Here is a 20,972-nt window from a genome sequence, read left to right as displayed (position 1 = left end):
GGATAAATAAGGCACGGTAAATATTTAGCAAGGTATGTTGAGGAACAGAGTGCCTCAATTCCTGGACAACCTTAGGATGGATAAGACAAACACAGGAGCCCATCAAATTTTGATGGGCTCCTGATAAACATTAATGCGCTTGTACAATCAATTGAGCGTTCTTTACATTCATTACACAAATAACGATTTTCATTTAAACATTAGACATTCAAACAAAATTGGCCTGAATTTCAGTCTATTATATCCCTCATTAACCCCGGGGGGGGGGGGGGGGCACTTGGATATTTTTTGGGTGGGTATGTGCCGCCTAGGCCCGGGGGGGGACTCCCATATGAAACAGACGGGGATGCTCGTCGGAAATTTTGAAGTTAACTCCTAAAGGAGACCATCTGGGCGTGGCTCAAGCTTTTTGTGACCCTTAAAGGAGACCAATCTGGGCGTGGCTTAAGCAAATTTTGACCCCTAAAAGAGACCGCTTAAAAACACAGAAATACGACATGCAATGAGTTTTAATGATATAAAGACATAACCATCAAAGTTAAATAGAAAATTTGATTTCTGTTTCTTTTCGCGTAATTCTGTTTCCTCTCGGAACCCTAAACGAGAACTTGGCGGCTTAAAATATTGGCGCTTTGCCCGAAACACCCTAAGCGACACCAAAATCCAAAATTTACACCCCTAAGCGAGACGACGAGCATCCCCGTCTGTTTCATATGGGAGTCCCCCCCCCGGGCGCCCAGGACTCCAAATTGGCACCCCGTTCGAAAAAAAATTCCCCTACAATTGATACCCCTTTCTTGAAATGGGCCAATTTTTTATACCCCGTTCTAGAATGCGCCCTAAAACTGATACCCCGTTCTAGAAATGGGCCATTTTTTTTACACTCCGTTCTAGAAAGTTTGTAAAGTGAAATAGCCCTGTTTTTTTTAACAGATATTTCTTTATTTGTTCGATTTATACACCAAATAAATGCTTCTTCATAATCAGCAACAATTTTAAGCAGAAGATAAAGCCGTGATCCACAATTTTTTATGCCCCGTTCTAGAAAACGCCTCTGAAATGGATACCCCGTTCTAAATCAGGAGCTTCAAAATCACGACCCCGTTGGGCGGCACATACCCGTATAGGTAATGTATGGGAGTACCCCTCCCCCGGGTATTAACCTCTCTATTCGAACATCTTGGCAGGTAGGTTTATGAAATGGTAACCCTTAGCACATTTAGCTGCGGTCACAATGTCTATGTTTCTGCGCAGAGCTTCAAGCACTGCAGTTGTTGCGTTCGAACTCCCCTAGTGAGATTCCTAGGGCTCTGGATGGCCTACTTGTTGGGATCCATATTTGTCCGAAACGCGCAGCTGTCATTACACCAACAGCTTGATAGGTGATATTGCCATGGTCATATACATGTAGTCAGGTCTCGTTCTCGTTGGCCGCACACTTGGCGTTACACCCCCTCTCCCTGTCACGCCCTACCATGAATACATGTACTGGCCGTCCAAGTGATGAATGTATAGCCACAGTCGCCGACGAACACAAATTGGCGCAATACAGTGTGGTTCTTTAAACCAGGTAACCATTGCTTAATTGAAAATCCATTTTTGTGTATTAATTAAATGTCAGCTGACATGTAAAGAACAAGCGCATTAATGTTTAGCTAAGTTTGTCTTATCAGCGTCTTATCCATCCTAAAGTTGTCCTGGAATGCTATTAAATTGCAAACAGTGTCATAAAAATGTTAATAGACCTATTCGGCTAACTCAATGTTGTACCCAATTCAAACCCTTTGGGAATAAAACATTTTGTTTCAGGAATTTCCATATCATTTAAATGTGAATGCCACATTGTAATGCAAATACAATACACAAAGAATCTTATCCCTGGGAGATTTGAATTGGGTACAACACTGAGTTAGCCGAATAGGTCTATGAAAAGTGTTTTCACTTTAATGTTTGTCTGTTGTCCCTATTAACTTTCAAGATGGTGTTAATGACTTTGATGTTGGCGTTAATGAAAATACATTTTTCTCTTTTGTATGCTGAATAACGAATATGAATGCCCAAAAGTGTTATTGAATGTTGATCAAAATGCAAAAATCGTAATTGAATCTGATTTATGCGCAAATGTTCGTATTTTCGCACTAATGAATGTATCTTCGGACTATTGGTCGCCGTTTCACGCGAGTGATAGTGTATTTTCTCGTAATGAACAGCAAAAGGTGTACTAACTTAATAATATTATAGGTAAAGGTAATACTGTATGGGTAATGCTGACTCTTTCAATATCCAACCTCCAATAAGCAAGGCACCTCTTTTGATTCAGGGACAGCTATGTCTGATCCAGAAATTATTTGCTTTGGGAAGTTAGACTGGGCTTTGAAACTAGAATTTGTACCACGAAAGTACATGTACACTTGAAACTCCCTGTGCAACCAACTCTCATAAGCAACCACCTTTCCAAAACCAAATTTTCCCAGGCAAAGCCCTATACAGTTGGAAAGGGGCGTGACTCCCATATGTCGATTATGAAAGAGACGGGGATACTTGTTGTCTCGGTTAGGAGTGTTAATTGCAGACTAGTGTCTTACTCTGGTATTCAGAAAGCTAAAGCTTTGGGCAGTGTATAAGAAAATAGTAATTCAAACTAAGAAAACTAAATGTTGTAATATATTAACACATTTTATCACTACTGACAGCGCTCACTTAATTAGTTCCGGGAATTGGTTACATATTGTCTCGTAGGGTCAAATAGGACCTAGAGACACCCAGATTTTTTGACAAGCATCCCCATACCTTTAATACAGGAGTCAAACACCCACCTCCTGCCTTCCAAAACAATAATTATTGGATCTACTACTGGTCACTTGTATTGTTTGCTTATGAGATTTAAGCTGACATATTCAGCCTGTTGTGAAATTAGCCTACAAAATACAGTCAGCTCTCTCGTGAGCGACCACTCTTGGTGCACGGAAAACTGTGGTCTCTTATAGGAGGTGGTCCTTTAAGGTCCGAAAACATAACAAAATAATTTTAAACTTAATTGATTAACAAACTTAGATATAAAATACCTTTTGAGCTAAAATTAGGGTAATAGACAACACTTTCAATACCTGAAACAAGTGCAATGCAGTTTAAAATTTGGTGCACATATTTTTTTGCAGTTTAAATTCAGACTGTAAAGTATTTACATTTTACAATCACTCAGTCACATTCAAACACATCTTGAAGAAATCTAGAATGCTTGATTGCCTTTGTGTTTTGAGCCTTTTTTAAAAAGTCAACAAGAATATCAGACACTTATGTGACTTCACAGGATTATTCTTTGCAACCCCGATAATGACAGTGATTGGTATACTCGTCTTTTCCTGGAAGTACACTATGCACTGTTATTATAGTGTATTTGTCAGCAACCTGGTTCAGCAATCTTAAAAACCGAATATGTGCGACATTCGAGTAATTCTAGGAGGGAGTTGTCACTTAATTACATAGTACCATTCGCCTTAAAAGAGGTCGCAGTTGATTAAGAAATCAGACAAGTGGCTGCTTACAAGAGAGTTTTTGAAAAAGTATTTGAGTGAGAAACAAAACGGTTATTTACAAAGTGGTTGCTTATGAGAGGTGGTCGCTTAGAGAAGTGGTCGCGATGAGAGATAGAGTTGACTGTGGCATGATCTTTCTCCAGGACACTTTTTTCACCTGTTCCTTATTCTGGACAGTGAACCAGCTTGTTCCTTTACAATAACTCCACGCACCAAAGTAACTGTTGTGCTACTTCAAAGTTGTGTCACCAGGTCTGAGCGGATATTTGTGAATGCAAATGTGGCTGGTCGCCTGTGCAAGGTGTTGCTGAACAGCTTCAGTGACATTCATTTCTAACGTCACCTCTTTGAACACTTCACTAACAGAAATCTGGTGAGTAAGAACATTCAAACAAAAGCAACTATTAGTTTATACTATAGTTAATATCAGTTAAAGTTTATCATTTTACTGAGAGAAAGAAAAACGGAATATTGAGGCCTTCCAAGGGGGGAGTGGGTATGCTGTCACTTTGTCAGTCATTTCTGAGACTGCCTGTTGCTTGGTTGGTTAGGGAAAATATGCTGCTGTTGCATTTTAGCTAGGACGAAAATGTCCCTGTCGTTTCTGCATAAATTTCAATTTGTGATACTCAAATAATAATTGGAATTTACCACAGATATGGAACCTGACAATAATTAATCACAATGCTAACTTTTCTACTTCAATCTTATATTTATTCATTTTTATTTTAAACAATATTTTGACAGGGATGCCCAGTTCAGCAAGGCTGGTCTGAATGGGACCCCGATGAAAAGAAAAAACAACACACACAACAAAATAAAGATAACAAATGGTACAACTAAGTATAACAAAGGTAAGGAAAGCTCATATAGGCTTGGATCTAAAATGACGTTTTAGGTCAAACGCAAACTTATTAATATGGTGCTCGCTCCTCAGGTCCAGAGAAAGTGCATTCCAGATCTTGGCTCTGCTGAACCTGAAGTAGCCCTAATACTTACTTGCCCTAGCTAGCAGCAGAAACTGACAGAAAATCTTCAGAAATAATGGAAGAGAGAACTTTGTTATTTTGCTGCCGAAACAGCCAAAATGCAAAAGTGAACAGACGTGGCTTTCACAACTTGAAAATGGATTGTCGCTGTCACAATATTTTCTTCTTTTTCTGTTGATTGTCAGTGCTTTCTAAGAGGATTGTCACCATTTTTACCCATTGCAAGACCTCAACACTAGATATTAACCAAAATTTACCTCTGTAAATCCTATTTTGTTGAACAGTCTTAAACTTGCATCATTACTACAACCAATCTTTGCTTCATATTTTTGGATTCCTAAGGTGGTGTTACCTATAATGCCCAAAAGAGACAAGACACAATTAGACAAAACTGTTCAAAATAAAAATATTAATGCCAGTATTCAGCACATGCTTTCTTTTTTGGTTCTATAATAACAATTTATTATACAATCTAAGTGGTCTGCTACTCATATTCAGATAGACAAGGCCATAAGGTTTATTAAATTTTTGAAAGTGTCAAAATTCTCACAGTGGAACCCAGATGGTTTGAGAGGAGAGTCAAGGAAACATTATGTACATACATTCAGGCTTTCAACCTACCTTGAAGTGTACTGGAGGACACTCTTACCTCACCTGGCTGGCCAAGGTGTGAAACAATTTAATAGAAGTCTATATCAAAAGGCCCGTCAGCAGACTACATACCTCATGATCAGTTGTTCCATCATCCCCACTATTCAATGGTGGGATATAACAGAACAATTTACTAAATGGGCAAAACACTTAAGTGTTGTAAAACAATTGTACCACCTAGGGGTAGAGGAAGGAAGGAAGAAAAAAAAGAGGTGAAGAAAGTGGTGGCCTTTCCAACAATTTTGATGGTGATTGTGGTTATTCCATTTATTTGCTACACTAATGGTATTTTTTCAACATACGGTACCATAATGCATCATAGTTAGCAGAGCTTCTTTTCCAAGGCCATTTCTTCGACAAGATGGTTCTATATTTAAAAAGAAATAATTATTACTCTGCTACTCATAGAATATAAATAATTTATCCACACCAGCAACAGGCAAACAAAAACATCACAGCCTACATGATGATGGTACTGTAAGGACCCAGCAAGAATCACCTAGACAACTTTATATCCTTTTATAGGTGGGTTGAGCATGGTTGTCTGGGTGAATGTAGACCTGCATAGGACTGTTATTGACAGGGACTGACATTTCGAGAACCCATACTCTCACTATACAAATGACTTATTGACGAACTCAAGCAAAACTAACTATGAGAGAACAACTGGACAACCAACAATTTGACTAACAGTAAAGAACTGTTAAATTGTGGCAACTATAGACAGGTCAAAATCATTGCACCAATGACATTTGAGTCTTCATAGCCAATAACATCACAGTTTAACTGACAGAGGACTAATAACATCACAACATTATTGATCAATCAGTTCAATAACCAGAGTTTAATACCATCAACTGACATTATACCAGTCACATTGACTCTGAAGATGACTACCACACGGATTGTCAAAACGTCAGTCACTGTCAACAACAGTCCTATTAAGGACTACGTTCACTCCCACGATCATGCTCAACCTACCTTATGAAATGACTCCTGGGTTGAAACCTTAAACAGTTCACATCTTTTACCTGCTATCATGATCTCTATCTCTGCCACATCCCGTCGACTGTCAGCAAGGAAGAGGTTAACATCACCCGCCATGCACTCTTTAAACAAAAAAAATATCGTTTTGATAAATAACTTTATTTAATCATTACCAATTTCACTTGACCCATAGTCCCAGGGTATACTCCCTTATATGACCGATACGTGGATGTGCCGCTGGACAGTGTCTGGTTTTCATCCCTTCTATCCTAAACAGGGTATATAATTTTGCACAAGTCTGTCCTAAACAACTAGTGTACATGTAAGTATTTTAGGAATTTTTTGTCCTAAACATGGTCAGGGTTTCAAACCCTCAGTAGCTCACCTCTACCCAAATATTGGTCGAGTACCCCCCCCCCCGGGAGGGGGGGCATGCATAGTACATGTAGTATGGAAATTTTTTTAGCATTCATCCTCAAAAAAGTATTACAAGAAATTTTTCAAACCTGTCTCTGTCGTCTCAGGTTGTAGCCATTTTCTTTTGTCCAAGATAATAAATGTACACTCTAAAATAAATATCACTACATCAATAATAATTTATTTTTTAAGCCAAATATAAAGAAACACTTAGGGCCAAATATTATTTATAGTTCTTTTTCTTTAACGATATGTATTTTTGGTTACTTAATTTTTCTTGTATCATTTTAGTTTGACGGCCACTAGTTATTCAGTTGAAGTACCGTCCCGTGTTACCCTCGTTAAATAAAGTTGATTATTATTGTTGTTATTATTATTATTATTAATGCAGTTTTGTTAAATACTGGCTAAACTACGTTTAAGTTTTTGGCCCTTGATGTTTAACTAGATATACGTCTCTTTGTTCTGCTGGAGGCGAGTTCAGGAGGACACATGATTTTAGTTTCCTGAGTCTGAGCAATATGCTACTTTCAATAAATTGCTTTCAATAGTTAGATAAAATTTTGAGGTTTAATTAATAGTTCCTTTTTCTTCAAACCTCCTTCCTGGAGATAACAATTATGTTTTGCTTTAGTGTTTTAGAAGCTTTCCGGGAGATGATACATTCACAGAAAGGACAATGTATGGGTTTAGTTCTCAGCAGTCCGGCTTACTGTTTTCATCCTGAAACCAACTGTTTTGCATGTCATATTCTTGTTCTAAAGTAAGCCTTTCAGATGCTGTTTGTTCCAGCAGCTCAGGAGATTGCATCCAGTCATGGTATCTACATAAGGATATTTAAAATTCATTTCAACAAAAAGAACAGAAGATGCAAAGGAAAAATAACAGTTTTAAAAATGTATATAACGTGGTAAATTGTTTATTCAGCTGATCTTCATTTCCACTTATTTGCTGCGCTGTTTGCAGTGTGCGTTTTTAAATAAGCTAAGAAGCTAACCCTATTTGTCCTTCACGCAGTTAAAACCATAAAAATTACTACAAGAATAAATTTACAAACCTTGGAACATGTTCTTTCCTGTAGGGGACTAACACAACCTTTTCCCCTTCCAAAACAGTTTTACTGTTGATTCGCATCCCCAGCAATGCAGGCAATGCGAACTTGAAGTTTCATGAAGTTTACATGAAGCAGTAATTTTAATCGTGACGTTCAAGGTCAAGTCACGCGCTAACCCGCCGGAAGTTAACTTTAAAATGCTCCGGACGTCATATTCACACTGTTTTTAAAATCGCTTCTTACTTGCAAACAGTCTGGAATAGTTCAAAGCTAAAATGCCAGCTGAAACCGAAACCGGCTCCCTGTATTCTGCACCAGTAAGTATATTCCAGGCAGCTAAACGTTTCATCATTGTGGGGAATCTTTTGCGCAACATGTTTTTCCCATTAACGTTTTTCTTGCGAGACACGCGGAACTTTTTTTTATTGCACTAGTATGTCTTCGTTTGACAGTTTTTCGCTTCTCCTGTTTAAGGAGTTGTTTTCCATTTATTTGAAGATGTAGTGTTTGCTTCTGTACGTAAGTTTCGGATACTGAAGAAAACGAATGGTGATTTTCGATTTCGATAGAATCGAAGCCTGCAGCTGCGTTCTTCTTCCCTGCCGGCCGCCAACGCAAAATTAAATGCTAGAACAGTCAGTACTTTTTTGTCCTTTGAAAAAATTTAACTTATAATTGTATTTTCTTTTATTTGCAACCAGGTCGCCTTTGTATATATTTTCAATCTAATCATTGGAGTTGGAGCTTTGACAATGCCCAAAGCTTTTGCAAGTGCTGGTTGGGTTATTGCGGTTGTCCTCACTGGCGTTTTGTGTTTGATGAGGTTAGTTTTCCTTAACTTGGTTTTACTTCAACAAACATACATGTTTGTAGGTGTAAGGTTATTGAGAAAATAATATGTTTGCTGTTATAATCACTCATTTCAATTAGTATCTGGAGGACTAATGCCGGTATAATTTTGAGCATAATAATAAGATAAGTATATTTAAGCTTTAAAATCAGATGTTGTCAAATTAAAATTGAAGTTTTGGAAAAATGCACTTTCGTGTTTTTCTTTAAAATGTACAGCTGTAAGTAAGGCTGTATGTAGGAGTGTTTATTTAGTAGGTGCAGGAGGGAAAAGTTCCGTAGCAGTCTGGCATTTTTTATTAGTAGGAACATAATAACTCTAGCAGAGCATAATTTTGAGCATACGTAATACCCTCTGGTTTCTTGAGTGATCCAAAGCAACATTAAAATACCAGGCTACTCAATTTTATGAGCAAAATCCATAAGACCCTAATTCCAAGAGATAAAATTTATTGTGACTTTCATGTGACACAGGGACCAATTAGAGGGGGAGGGGCTGCCTTTACCTCTTTTTTTGCTTGGGATGATTTTCTTTTAGGACAAAAATTTTACAACTTGGATGACAAAGTAATATTAAGTGCATCTACTTTTGCACATGCACTTCCCAAAGTCAAAGTTAACCCTCCAGTTCCAAGAGTGAACAATATCAGTTTTCTCCAAATAATATCAATACATAATCAAGTAAGGTTATTAAATGAGAATTTATGAAATGATCACCACAGGAAAAATACTTTAATGTGTTATCAAATTATCTCACCTAATTCTTTACGTTGATGTATGGTGACTAGTGTGGAGAATTTGTATCTGGATATATATATTTAGGCTTAAAGGGTTAAGGGTGGGCAAAGCTATACATGTACAGTGTATGCAGTGGCAGCTTAATTCTCACAGGCTTTCATCTGACTTGTTTATGAGTTATAGTGATGCATACCAATATTGAAGATGGCTCTGCTATCTTTATTGGGGTGTTATGAATGGCACACAAATGCATTATGGCAGAACAGTGACTGCAAATGCCTGTTTTTTGTCAACCTGAGTCTTTAGCCTTTCACCTTTTTAGTCCCAAGAACAACATACAAATTCTCCATATTCTTCTCCATACCTTTCCTTGAAGAACTACTAAAGACGAATTGTAGAAAGATCGAAGCACTTTCACTTAGGTGATCAGTTTATTTACTCTCATAACCTTTTTTCTTGATCATGTTGTGATATGGTTAGGAGAAAATTGGTGTTGGTCACTCTTGGGACTTAACCACTAGGTCTCAACCAAAGTGACTAAATATGTCTTTCTAAATTTATATATAAATTTCATGTGAATCACATGTGATACACCATATATAGAACCTTTTCTTTATTGTAAAATATTAACATCCTGAGGCGGCTCTAAGATATTAAACAGCAAACATTCCCCACCTTTTAGTCATGGAAAAGTAACTCTCCCAGTATTCCTATGTGAAAATTCCTAAGTAATAATCCTTTATGCTTTAAACTTCTCATCAGTGCTGTAGGTTGTAAACATCTAAAATTAGAGGCCAAAAATCCCTCAAATTCAGTTTTACAAATTCATGTTGCCAGACGTATAGGGGTTTTCTTGCATTTGCCTTCTTTGCACCCTATCATTTAAGATGTTTCTGTAAGCATCCATTTGATATTAAAATATATTATCAGCTTTTTTAATTAGATGTACCTATTTCATTCAATTTTTTAAAGTGGCCATCACAATGATTTGGTGACTAGTAGGGTTGATTTGCTCCTCGAAATTTTGCCAAAAAATACCTTTGAAAGCTAGCTATAGTGAGCCATTTTCTGGTAACAGTAAAAAAAAAAAAGAACAAATTGCCCAAGACAACCATTAACCATAAGTTGAGAACTTTGAGGCCTTCTCTTGTAGATGCTAAATCAGTGCTAAATATTGGCTTCCAAAGAAAGCAAAATCTTTTGTTTACTTTTCTTGCCATGTTTTTTTCTTTTGTTGGGCGTGGGAAAAGTTTTGGGGGAAAGTTTAGGATTAAAGGATTAGATGGAAGGAGGTACACCCACGTAGTGGAACAAGATTTTCATTGGAATTTTTGGGTCATTTTTTAATGGTTTTTCACATTTTTCTCTAGTCTCCTTGATGAATCATGCTCATGCTGACATGGTTTTGATATCTCTTCTCCCTGCACTAGTTACAGCTGTAGCTGATGACAAAGTAATTTGTCCATGTGGCTGTTAAAAGCTGATGACATCACAAATGGTACATTAGGGATGTCAATCTGCACGCTCCCCCCAGGTGTTTATGGGCAGTTCAGGGTTGAACTTAATTGGTTCAAAACATCAAGTGAAGGAAAACTGGGGTTGAATCAGTCACTGTGTTTGATTTTCACAGGGGAGAAGTCAAGTTTGGTTTGAATTACAGGGAATAAAAAAATAGTGTTTTAGAAGTTAGGCTGATTCTGCTGGATTTTTGTAGGGGAAATTACAACCAATTTAAGGTTTTAATTATATGGACTGTTGCTCATTTTAGCTAAACTTCTGCTTTTTTTTTTCTTTTCAGTTTTATAACAGCCACTTTTATGATTGAGGCAATGGCTGCTGCTAATGCTTTTTTAAGACTAAAAACTGAAGACAAGAGTTTATCAGTGAGTATCATATATGTGCAATAGTTGTTGTGTGATTACCCACGTAAAATGCATACATGACACCCTAAAGAACAACGCTTACACTGTAAGAAAAAATTTATGGGGGAGTTCAAACAAATAGTGTATTAATATGCATAGCCATGGGCAATATGAAATGGCAAATGCGTGGGCATTAGCCGAGGGTGAAAAAGAGAGGTGGAGAGGTGAATGGGTGAGGTGGGAAGAAGGAGGGCGGGTTTTGTATTCAGTGGAACCTCTATTCAGGGAACACCCTCAGGGACAAAGAGAAGTGTTCCCTGAACAGATCAGAGGTGTCACTTGAATGGTGGTTGAGCTGGGGTTATTTAATAATAAATATTAACCAAAAAATAAAGTATTTTCTTTTATTTTGCCTCAGAAGCTGCTGCTGTCAAGCAGCTTATAGATAATGCATGTTGTAGTTAATATAATTTTACATGTGTATCCCAGGAAATTTTTATGTTTGCTTTGTTTCAAATTCATTAGCATACATTATCATAGCCCAAAACAAAGGAAAAGTAAAAATTTCCTGAGATAAAAAATTAACTACAACATGTATAAAAAATCATGATTCACCTACAGCTGTACATGTATCTCAGCCTGTTATGTTGTGTTAAATTTCCACAAGTGCAGTACATCGATTTCAGTGAAATAGATCAATTTTTCTGAAAGCTGTCGCCATTTTGACTTACATGTACTGATGAACACTTTAACTTATCAGTGATGTTTGTGGTCACTTATTGAGTGCTAGGGTGTCCCCTGAATGGAGGTTAAACCCATGTTTCAAGTCCCAGAAAAAGTGTCCCTTTCCCCTGAAATAGAGGATATATGTGTCCCTTCCATAGAGGTAACAAATACAAAGATTTTGTTAACATTTTTCGGGCGCCAAAATTTGTGTCCCCTGAATGGAGGTACTGTCCCTTGAATAGTCTAGGACTATCCCAAGGGAGAGGTTCCAGTGTATTGCTCTTTTGAAGCAAATTCAAAGGTGGATCAATACACCATTAATTAGCTTAATTTTTCTGTTATGGTTTACTCCTGTAAACCTCTTTATGGTTGTAAAATCTCACTTGAAGTTTTTAATTTCTTCATTTTATGTGGCAGCTAGATGTCTGCAATGATGCCTGTTTTGTAAATACCTTGATGTTTAACTGCTGGCATTGTCTTTTTTGTATCATTTTGTAGATTCCCCCACAAACTTTATCCAACTCAGAAGAAGATCGACCACTACTAATCAGTAAGTCTAACTAGATGGCGCTTTCCTGAGTTGAATACTTTTTATTCTTTTCACAGCTGATTCAATCTCTGACATACCAGTAAGCTTTGAAGCCTACATTTTGTTACAAGTCTTTCAGAACTTTCCAAAGCTATTGAATTATTGGGTCTTTTGAAAAGTGTTCAGCCTGTGTTCAGAAGTGTTCTTGTCATACAAATGCATCAGTATTATTTAATTGTTATTTATTTTCTTTAAGATAATGTGAATGAGGATCAAGCTCCTGGCTTATATGATATAACAAGAAAGGTAGAGATGGTAAGTGGAATTAATATTATTTTAGTTATTTATTTATTTATGATTAAGGACATTTCCTAAGGTCTGGCTAATTGACTAAATTGAATGGTGTGGCTCCCAAAAGAAAATAATAATTTCTTTCAAATGATACTACACTTGAAGCTTCCATAAAAGGGATACTCTGAGGAAACTGAAAAAGTGCTAGCAATGACAAAATTTGGAAGATGTTTGTTATTATTTCATCATTGATGTTAGTTGATCACTGGCATCAAGGATGGAACAAATAACGTGATTATCCATTAATGATGTTAAAACAGCACCCTGCAGCAGCTTAAGATTATTAGCTGTTGTATGTGGCAGTACAGAACTCAAGAAAATGCAGAAAATGTTAAAGCTGGAGGAAAGAATAGCTGCATTTAATACTGACCTAAAAATAGGAAGAATCTGCAAAATTTTCCGGGATGGATGTTACACAATACAGTGTATCTGCTTTTTGAGGAATACCCGGCCTTCAGCCTAGGTGGATACTGAACATCTTCCTCAATCTGTTTACCACCAATTCTTAATCATGCTGTATTCTGTGACTTCACTCAAGTCAATGTTATAATATACCTTGATGCTTGTCTGCAGGGTCAGATGGCTGATCTCTTTTTCAGTAAAAGTAAGTTGTCTTCAGTTGTACCTTTTGCTGTTTTTACTCAACAAAAATTTATTAAACCAGGGTACATTGTATCACTTGTACAGAGATACTGTCATACTGTGGTGTGTTTGTATAAAACAGGTGTCTGTGAGCTAGCAAAACTGCTATATTCCACTCTAGTAAGAATGAGCTGTTTAAGTTTTCAGTGAAAAAAAGATAGTTAAATGTACACGAAAAAAGGAACACAACTGACAAGAGGTGTTAGTGCAGAATGCTGCATGGGGTTTTTCTGTGATATTCATTACCTATTCCAATGAAAATCACAGAAAAACCCTTGCAGCATTCTGCATTTGCCTTGTGCAATAACTGGAATCAAAGGGAGATTTGAGGCCTTATAATTATTTAAATCCTCTTTAAAAGAGCAATATATTCGACTCTGAGGAATAAGCTGTGTCATTTGAAGAGATCCTTGGAATAAGGCCCTGAATCTTCCTTTAATTCCAGTTATTGCACAAGGCAAATTGGAAGAACAACTGGATTCCAGGCAGCTTTTCATTTGATAGTCACAGGGTTTATTTAAGAGCACGGCCTTGCGGGATTTCCGCAATTTGGAAAAAATTTAAGTTGCTGGGTCAAATGGGGTGCCAAAAAATAGACCCAAGGATAAGTTAAGTACTATTTTTTTTTTTTGAAATAAAGTATTCGAAAACATCACTGACAACAACACTGATTTGACGGCCGCTCTATAAACTTACTTTGAACTTTTATAGCCTCTTACCGTAACAGTTGCCTTTCTTTTCTGGACTTTTCTTCTTTTGAGTCATTATTTCTCCAGACAAACATCCGGGATTCTGCAGTATAATTCGAGCCGAGGCTTTCTCAGTTGCCCAGAATGTTCCAAAATGGCGGCAAAGCGTCCGGCGAGTCCGACCCATGTGGAATGTCAAAAGTCTCAAAAAAGCACTCAGTGTATTTGGATTTGGTGCCCCCTTTCTTGAAAAAGGGCCCCCTAAAATTACAGAAGGGGACCCATTTGACCCTCATTGGCCAATTTCTCAGTCAGAATAAACCGTGCAGTCAGAACGTCTGACCTGATGAGTTTGGAAGTCCGCGGGGCTCCGGTGGGCGAGGGCCATAAGCGTAATTGTGCCCGGTCTCCATACACATTTTCATTTAGACTGAGACTGAGGATGAATCAATAGGCCATTTCTGAGTTTTCTGAGTTCCAAAAGCTTTCACTTTCAAAACGAGGCTAATGGTATGGAAAACCTTTCTTTTTAAAATGAGATTTATTTGCGTGACAATGAAAAATCGTTTTTATATTAATAGTTTCGCACTTAGCTTAGCTTTGAAACAGAGGCTTGGAGCAACTCGGAAACAGCCAACTTGACAGTATTTAATTGGCTTAACACAGACGGTAATTACACTAAATTTCAATGATGCATTGATTGTTGTTGTTGTTTTCCCAGTTGGTGTTCGCCTTTTTTACTTCTGTATTGCTCTGTACCTTTATGGTGACTTGGCAATTTATGCTGCAGCAGTTCCAAAGTCCCTCACACAAATTGCTTGGTAAGTTTTCTGGTACGCCGTGAAGACAATGCGCCCCTTCTATATGTAGGAGGCAGCTTTTGGTCATTTTGAAACATACGCACAGGCACGTCAAACAGTGGACTGTCGGTAGGACGCCTAAAAACGCGCGCGTGTTTACCTCGCAGAGATTCGAAGCCCGCCTTAGTGCCCGTGTACAAAGTGTCGTATTTGTAATCAGCCGTGTACTACTTCTGTTTTGCAGTGGATCGCTATCTGGAAATGAAACGTCTTTCTCTGCCTCTAAACCCTGTTGGAATTCTGTTACGGAAATGAATGTTTATCGAGTATTCTTAGTAAGTAACTGTATGGTTTTTTCTTTTGTTTTGTTTAAGGCCATCCCCCTTTCTTTCTTTTAGCGTCGAAAGCGTTTCCTGATTTTGGGTCGGTCGGTCAGATGAAAAAATTAGTAAAAAAAATCACAAGAAGTCTGAGAATAGGAGGCCTGAAACCCCAGAATCATGGACCATTCCATTTAATAGCCACCCCCCCCCCCCCCCCACCCCGTGGATAAGGTGAGTTGACTTTTACCCACCCTAAGAAAAAAAGATCAAAAGTAACGACACAGCATCCCCCCTTTAGAAATACAAAACAAATATAAAGGGATTTTTTTTCTCATACCCCTCAGAAATATTCTAAAGATCAAAGAGTGCCGACACAGCCACCCCTTTGGAAATAACTTTCAAATACCCCCTCGGAAAATCTCATCCATAGGGGAGTGGGGAGGCGAATATTGAATGAAATGGCCCCATTGCCATGGAGACTGAAAACAACAAGGCATGGTCACCAAATCGACACAAACTCACTATGGCGGAAAATTATGATGGTCGATGTCATAGTAAAAGCAAAACGGATACACCACCGAAACTTCTATGCGTGAAAAGGTCATTACAATGCTCATTTTCAGATTAAAAGAATTAGTTCAAGTCAAAAAAGGTTCAAATACGTCGTCCTTTTTTTTGGAAATGGCTAAAATTTGGGTCGGTCAGACTGAGAAAAGAATAGGGGATGGCCTAACACAAATGGCTTGTGTATGCCCATTTTCATTTTTCAGTGTCTGTGTGATTTTTATCTTGCCTTCAGATTTACATCGTTCAATGAAATTGAAAAATTATGATTTCCCACCATCTGTCGAACACCTATTAATACACCTTACGTCTAGGTGAAAACCGATAGTTTTGGTTCTGAGAAGTTACAGCTAAAATTTCCGAAAAAAATAGATTCTTTGCTGATTACGGTCATTCAGAAATGAAGCTGATACACTTTATCGCGTATCACTAAAGGAAATAGTTGGCTTGAGTAGTTTCTCTAACTTTACCTTCTCTGTAATCTCTGTAAAACGTGTCGCCTTCGTTTGCAACCAAGTCGTGCTACTGCCGCGTGCTACGCGGTAGTAGCTCGGCTTGGTTTTAAACGTCGTGCTACTGCCGTGCCGAACTCAATTCATAAATTTTGAATACATTAGAATACATTTAATAGTTTGTTAAATCGTTTCTTTATTTTTGTGTTTTGTTTCCGGCAATAGCCGTTCTATTCCACTGAATTAAATTCGACGTCTGAAGCCAAGTCGTGCTAGTGTCGTGCTGCAGTCGAGCTACAGTCGAGCCAGCTTAGCACGGTAGTAGCACGACGTTTGAAACAGGCCTTACTTTGTTGTTGTTGTTGTTGTTGTTGTTGTTGTACTAACTTGGGGTGCTTACCATTTACGCAAACAACCCGAGAGGAAATCTTGTGCATAAACATAAAACTAAAAAAATTGACATGGTAGGAGAACGACCAATTACAAAGTATATCCAAAACGGCTAAACAAACTGAAAAGAGAAGAAAAATTGCATCGCCTCAAAACACAGCCCAAATATACTGTAGATGCCTAACCCTTATCTTTTGTTGTTTACAGGCGATTTTCGCGGTCACGTTAGGACCATTTACTTTCTTCAATGTTCAAAAGACAAAATACCTGCAGATTTTTACTTCTTTTATGAGATGGATGGGTAAGTAACACTCGGTCACTTGTAATCCTTTAAGTGATGAATGTTCATAGTATTTTTTAAGTTTTTTTCCTGGTATCTGATAAGGCAAAGTATCAAGGAAAAAGATAATCATAGCAGTGAAAACACATCATAGTTTTCACTTGCCCCCACTTCAAGATGACTTGCCCAAGGGGTACACACAATGCTTTATCATATATAGTTCTTTTAAAGGTACTATGTTTTGACCAATTTGGCGACCGAAGGAGTGACACGAGTCAACAAACGTCCACTTGGATTTTAAATGAATTCATGCTTTCAACTAATAATGTTGTGTTACTAATCTTCCAGTCTTCAGTTTTGAAATAGTACTTTCTTTATGGAAATTATCCTTTACCAAGCTGACACTTGCAGACAGGCACGGGGCCACTGAGGCTAATTTCACATGCCCACTGGGCCATCAAACTTCTATTTTTACTTGTCCAGGATCAAAATTTACCTGCCCCGGGCAATTGGACCTGGGTCTTTCCCTGCTCTGCTTGTATGATTCAGGTTCCTAGTCGTGATAATACATTTTGCAAAAGGGCTTTGACGGTTTTCAGACAATTTCAGCAAATGCCAACTGATCGTAGAATAGACGGAATTTTTAAAATATCTGTTAGATACCGTTAAAAGGCGTAAAAGCAAAATTGGGAACAGAGCATGGGTGGGTACCCCGGGTACCAGAGGTTTTTCTCGCGTGCGGCGGGAATTTTCGGTGTTGGCCGAAGGCCGAAGCCGCCAGAAAAACTCGAAAAAGCTTTTCGCGCGGGTCACTATAAAGACTTGACAGAAACCACCGGAAACCGCGCTAGAAAAGTCTCTGGCACCCAGGGTAATGGGTGGGCAAAACTGGAGAAGATTAAAGCGGATTACATTCGGGTAAACTTGAAAAAATATTTTAAAATGTCGGGCCGGGCGGCGTTTTCACCGTCCTTTTAATTTGTGCGAAAAATTGATGTACAATTCTTTGAAAACATTATTTTTATGTGGGTGCTATTTTGACAATAATAGCCTTTTGTTTTCCCTATGGCCAATTTGCACTATGACGTCTTTTTACTTCATTTCGTTCTTTCTGTCATGTTTAAATTTGGTAATCCCAGTGAGGTTTAAATAACAAAAGTTTTAATTAGAACAAGAGAGCAATACCCTGAAGGATTCGGTTGGAAATAGCCTATTTTTTAGTTAAGCCAACCAAGGCCTTGCTCTTTAAATTGTGACTCCACCTTAGCAAAATCATAGCTGATCAACATCTTTTCATTTCCACAGCCTTTATCATGATGATTGTCCTTGCTATTATGAGGATCGTCAAATACAAACCCCGACACGACACACCAGCCGCTGACTTCTCGGGGCTTCCTAATCTGTTTGGTGTCTGTGTGTATTCGTACATGTGCCAGCATTCCATTCCTTCCCTGATAACACCATTGAAAAACAAGTCACGCATCACACAGCTATTTTTCGCCGACTTCGCTATTGTCTTGGTTTTTTACTCTCTTTTATCATTCACGGCTATCTTTGCTTTCCGAGTGGAAGAACTTAAAGATCTCTACACGTTGAACTTCTGGGGAAACAGTGGAAAATTCGCCGGATACTTTCTCGCGCTCTTCCCTGTCTTCACTCTGAGCACAAATTTTCCGATTATCTCCATAACTCTCCGCGACAATTTAAAGAATCTCTTCTATCGCGAGGGAAGCCCATACCCCTGGGTGGTGGACCGGATCGTATTCCCCCTTGTTACAATTACCCTACCGATTGCAGTGGCGTTCATCACCCAGAACTTGGAAATTCTCGTAGGGGTTACGGGTTCATACGCCGGGGCGGGGGTTCAATATGTAATCCCTGCCTGTCTAGCTTACTTTGGGAGGAAAAAGATAATAGAGCTAACGGGTTACTATGACAACAAGCACACGTCACCATTTGGAAGTCGTTGGTGGATCATGTTCGTGATTGGATGGGCGGTTGTCTGCATAGCCTTTGTGACGGCAAATCATATAATTACAAGAAAATAATGATCATATGAATGAATAAGAATATTAATTAGCCTCCATTTTTGCAATTATACATTTTCAAGAAATAATTCAGTGAAGTGAGACGTAATTCGTTTCAACATTAAAGTATTTGGAATATGAGAAACAACTGATAGCTGGGTATATTTTAGAGAAATAAAATTGTATTTTGGTGGAAATTAGCACTCCTTCGTTTCTCTAAAATATTATGTACACAACACTTATTCGCCCAAACAAACAGACACGTTTATTTTGTTGGCTGGTGAGCTCCTTTACAACTTGTCTAACATTTTCTACAAATTCATTCATATATTAAAAACTTTCTATCAACAAATGCAATACATACATTTGGCTGCGAAACGTGAACGCTATAAATTACATCATTCCTACAACTTTTAGTTGCATTTCATTGCCAGAAAATATACGCGCATTTTGGTCTTGTGTATTCAGTTCACTGGTATGAATCCACAAGTTGTTTGGTTTTTAATTTTGCCGGCATATAAGTAAATTAAATCTGCTAAGTAAAAGTGTTCATCCAGGTTACCTCAACCACGCCACGGCAACGGAAACGGTAACTCCAAAAAAGAGCAATTGGTTTGATAAGCAAAACAACAACTCTCCACGTGCAGCACAAGTTTTTGTAGATTTCTTTGTTGTCACTGCATGACTAAAACGTGGAACTTTCTAATGTGACGTATTAAAGATGACAATTTTTTATATTTCAGTTAAACTTTGATGTTCTCGCTTAAGGTACTCGCCCAGGCAAACTGTCATGTTTGCAGAACTTACATTTGACCAATTGACCCAGTAGAAATAACCGCCATAACTTTTAAAAGACCGCGAATGCACATTGAGCTACGTGCAAACAGACGCAACAACTCCCAACAATGTTTGGAATTGTTGCGACCGTTGGCACGTGGCTAAAAGTTTGACAGATTTCAAACTTTGCACAAGAACTCCCAACAACATACAACAGAGTGTGCAAACGGCAAAATGTAACATCCAACGATGTTGGCTCCGTTTACACGGGGCTTAATAAATGACGTCTCCGTTTCCGTCGCCCTGGTTGCTTGAACTCCCTACATGACGTGAGCAAGATCGCTGGGTAACCACTCAGTAGGTGTAATTTTAGGGGATAGTACGAAGGTATTTTAACGATATATACTGCACACTCCCTTTTTAAGGTGGCTCGATCGGCGTTTTTTAGGGCAATATATCCCAAGTTTAAGCATAAACTACGTCGCCATTAACAAAGATTTGGAAAAATTTGCTCCACAGCTGCATTAGATAAAGATAAAAATTTGTTATGATCAGGGTTGCAATGACATCAGAGTTGTCATGGCAACGAAATGACGCCATTATCTATTTCATCTCGGTATTGAGAACCGTTCTTCCAAATCGTTCACGGGAGCCTTTTCTATCAATAACCGCCTCGATGTTCGTGAAGTTTAAGCAAAATCTATGGGAGCGGCATCAAGATATTTTGGACGGAGTTTTTATGGTTAGAAATACGGTAAAAACTGGACAATCTTGATGTTCGGCTGTTATCTGTGGAAAACGAAGCGCTTTTGAAATGCAATTTTCATCTTTGTCTAATAAAGTTGTGGTGGTAATTTTTCCGAATCCTTGTTAATGGCGACGTAGTTTATGCTCAAACTTGGGAGATATTGACTCTGAAAAACCCTATCGAGCCACCTTTAAACTATAAATATACTTCGTGCAATATTTATACAGTCTGTACTGTATACAGGACATGCATATCTACACACACTCTTGATGGTGGAATATATTGAAATAAATACATGGTTGCAGTTATAGAATAATGCGAAAAGAAAAAGGTGAATGAAATACAGTAAAAACCTGCGACTAAGAACCTGCATTCTCCCAATTTAGCCTAAAGAGGTTCTAACATAAATGGTAATATACACAAATGTAGGCTATTTGAGTTCGTTAATAGGTTCTTATTTTCTGAGGAAACAAAAATACATTGTAGGTAAAATCCAACTAGTGGCCAGTCTATTATCAATGCTGCGTTCTGATTGGTTGAGCTACTACTAGGCTATATGTTATAGCCCACTAGTAGCGAAAAGCCTGGGCT

The 20,972-nt window shown here is 38.1% G+C and overlaps 3 protein-coding genes across 5 annotated transcripts in view; 1 reads left to right on the top strand and 2 right to left on the bottom strand.

Moving 5' to 3' along the window:
• The window catches only part of LOC140941153 (ADP-ribosylhydrolase ARH1-like), a 245,793-nt gene that overhangs the window by 81,672 nt on the left and 143,149 nt on the right, over positions 1-20,972 (bottom strand). The gene's annotated exons all lie outside the window — the stretch shown is intronic.
• Positions 3,530-7,720, bottom strand: LOC140940033 (N-acetyltransferase 9-like protein). 2 transcript variants are annotated; one of them, XM_073388904.1, is made up of 7 exons: positions 7,638-7,720; positions 7,294-7,403; positions 6,670-6,729; positions 6,208-6,285; positions 5,484-5,543; positions 4,783-4,877; positions 3,530-3,906 (listed from the first exon to the last, which is right to left on the bottom strand). In XM_073388904.1, the coding sequence occupies exons 1-7, from the start codon at positions 7,712-7,714 to the stop codon at positions 3,766-3,768; spliced, it is 621 nt and encodes a 206-aa protein (XP_073245005.1). In that variant the 5' UTR covers positions 7,715-7,720; the 3' UTR covers positions 3,530-3,765. The 2 variants fall into 2 exon arrangements, with proteins under 2 accessions (XP_073245005.1, XP_073245006.1); XM_073388905.1 differs by lacking the exon at positions 6,670-6,729.
• On the top strand, positions 7,808-19,053 carry LOC140940032 (transmembrane protein 104-like). The gene is made up of 10 exons (XM_073388903.1): positions 7,808-7,951; positions 8,336-8,457; positions 11,020-11,104; positions 12,308-12,359; positions 12,595-12,653; positions 13,263-13,293; positions 14,742-14,841; positions 15,065-15,155; positions 16,757-16,850; positions 18,135-19,053. The coding sequence occupies exons 1-10, from the start codon at positions 7,910-7,912 to the stop codon at positions 18,875-18,877; spliced, it is 1,419 nt and encodes a 472-aa protein (XP_073245004.1). The 5' UTR covers positions 7,808-7,909; the 3' UTR covers positions 18,878-19,053.

The sequence above is a fragment of the Porites lutea genome, chromosome 6, assembly GCF_958299795.1.
Source record: "Porites lutea chromosome 6, jaPorLute2.1, whole genome shotgun sequence".
In the NCBI taxonomy this organism is placed as follows: Eukaryota; Metazoa; Cnidaria; class Anthozoa; order Scleractinia; family Poritidae; genus Porites; species Porites lutea.
The sequence above is the reverse complement of the archived record's forward strand: the minus strand, read 5'-3'. Positions and strand labels throughout refer to the sequence as shown.

Bases quoted from the DNA above. Each gene is read 5' to 3' on its own strand.
- LOC140940033 (XM_073388904.1), bottom strand. From the start codon at position 7,714: ATGCGAATCAACAGTAAAACTGTTTTGGAAGGGGAAAAGGTTGTGTTA. The intron at 5,544-6,207 runs GTAAAAGATGTG...TTTTAAATATAG, and splicing joins GATAGAGATCATGATAGCAG to AACCATCTTGTCGAAGAAAT. The intron at 4,878-5,483 runs GTACCGTATGTT...TGGGCATTATAG, and splicing joins GCTAACTATGATGCATTATG to GTAACACCACCTTAGGAATC.
- LOC140940032 (XM_073388903.1), top strand. From the start codon at position 7,910: ATGCCAGCTGAAACCGAAACCGGCTCCCTGTATTCTGCACCA. The intron at 8,458-11,019 runs GTTAGTTTTCCT...TTTTCTTTTCAG, and splicing joins GGCGTTTTGTGTTTGATGAG to TTTTATAACAGCCACTTTTA. The intron at 12,360-12,594 runs GTAAGTCTAACT...ATTTTCTTTAAG, and splicing joins AGATCGACCACTACTAATCA to ATAATGTGAATGAGGATCAA.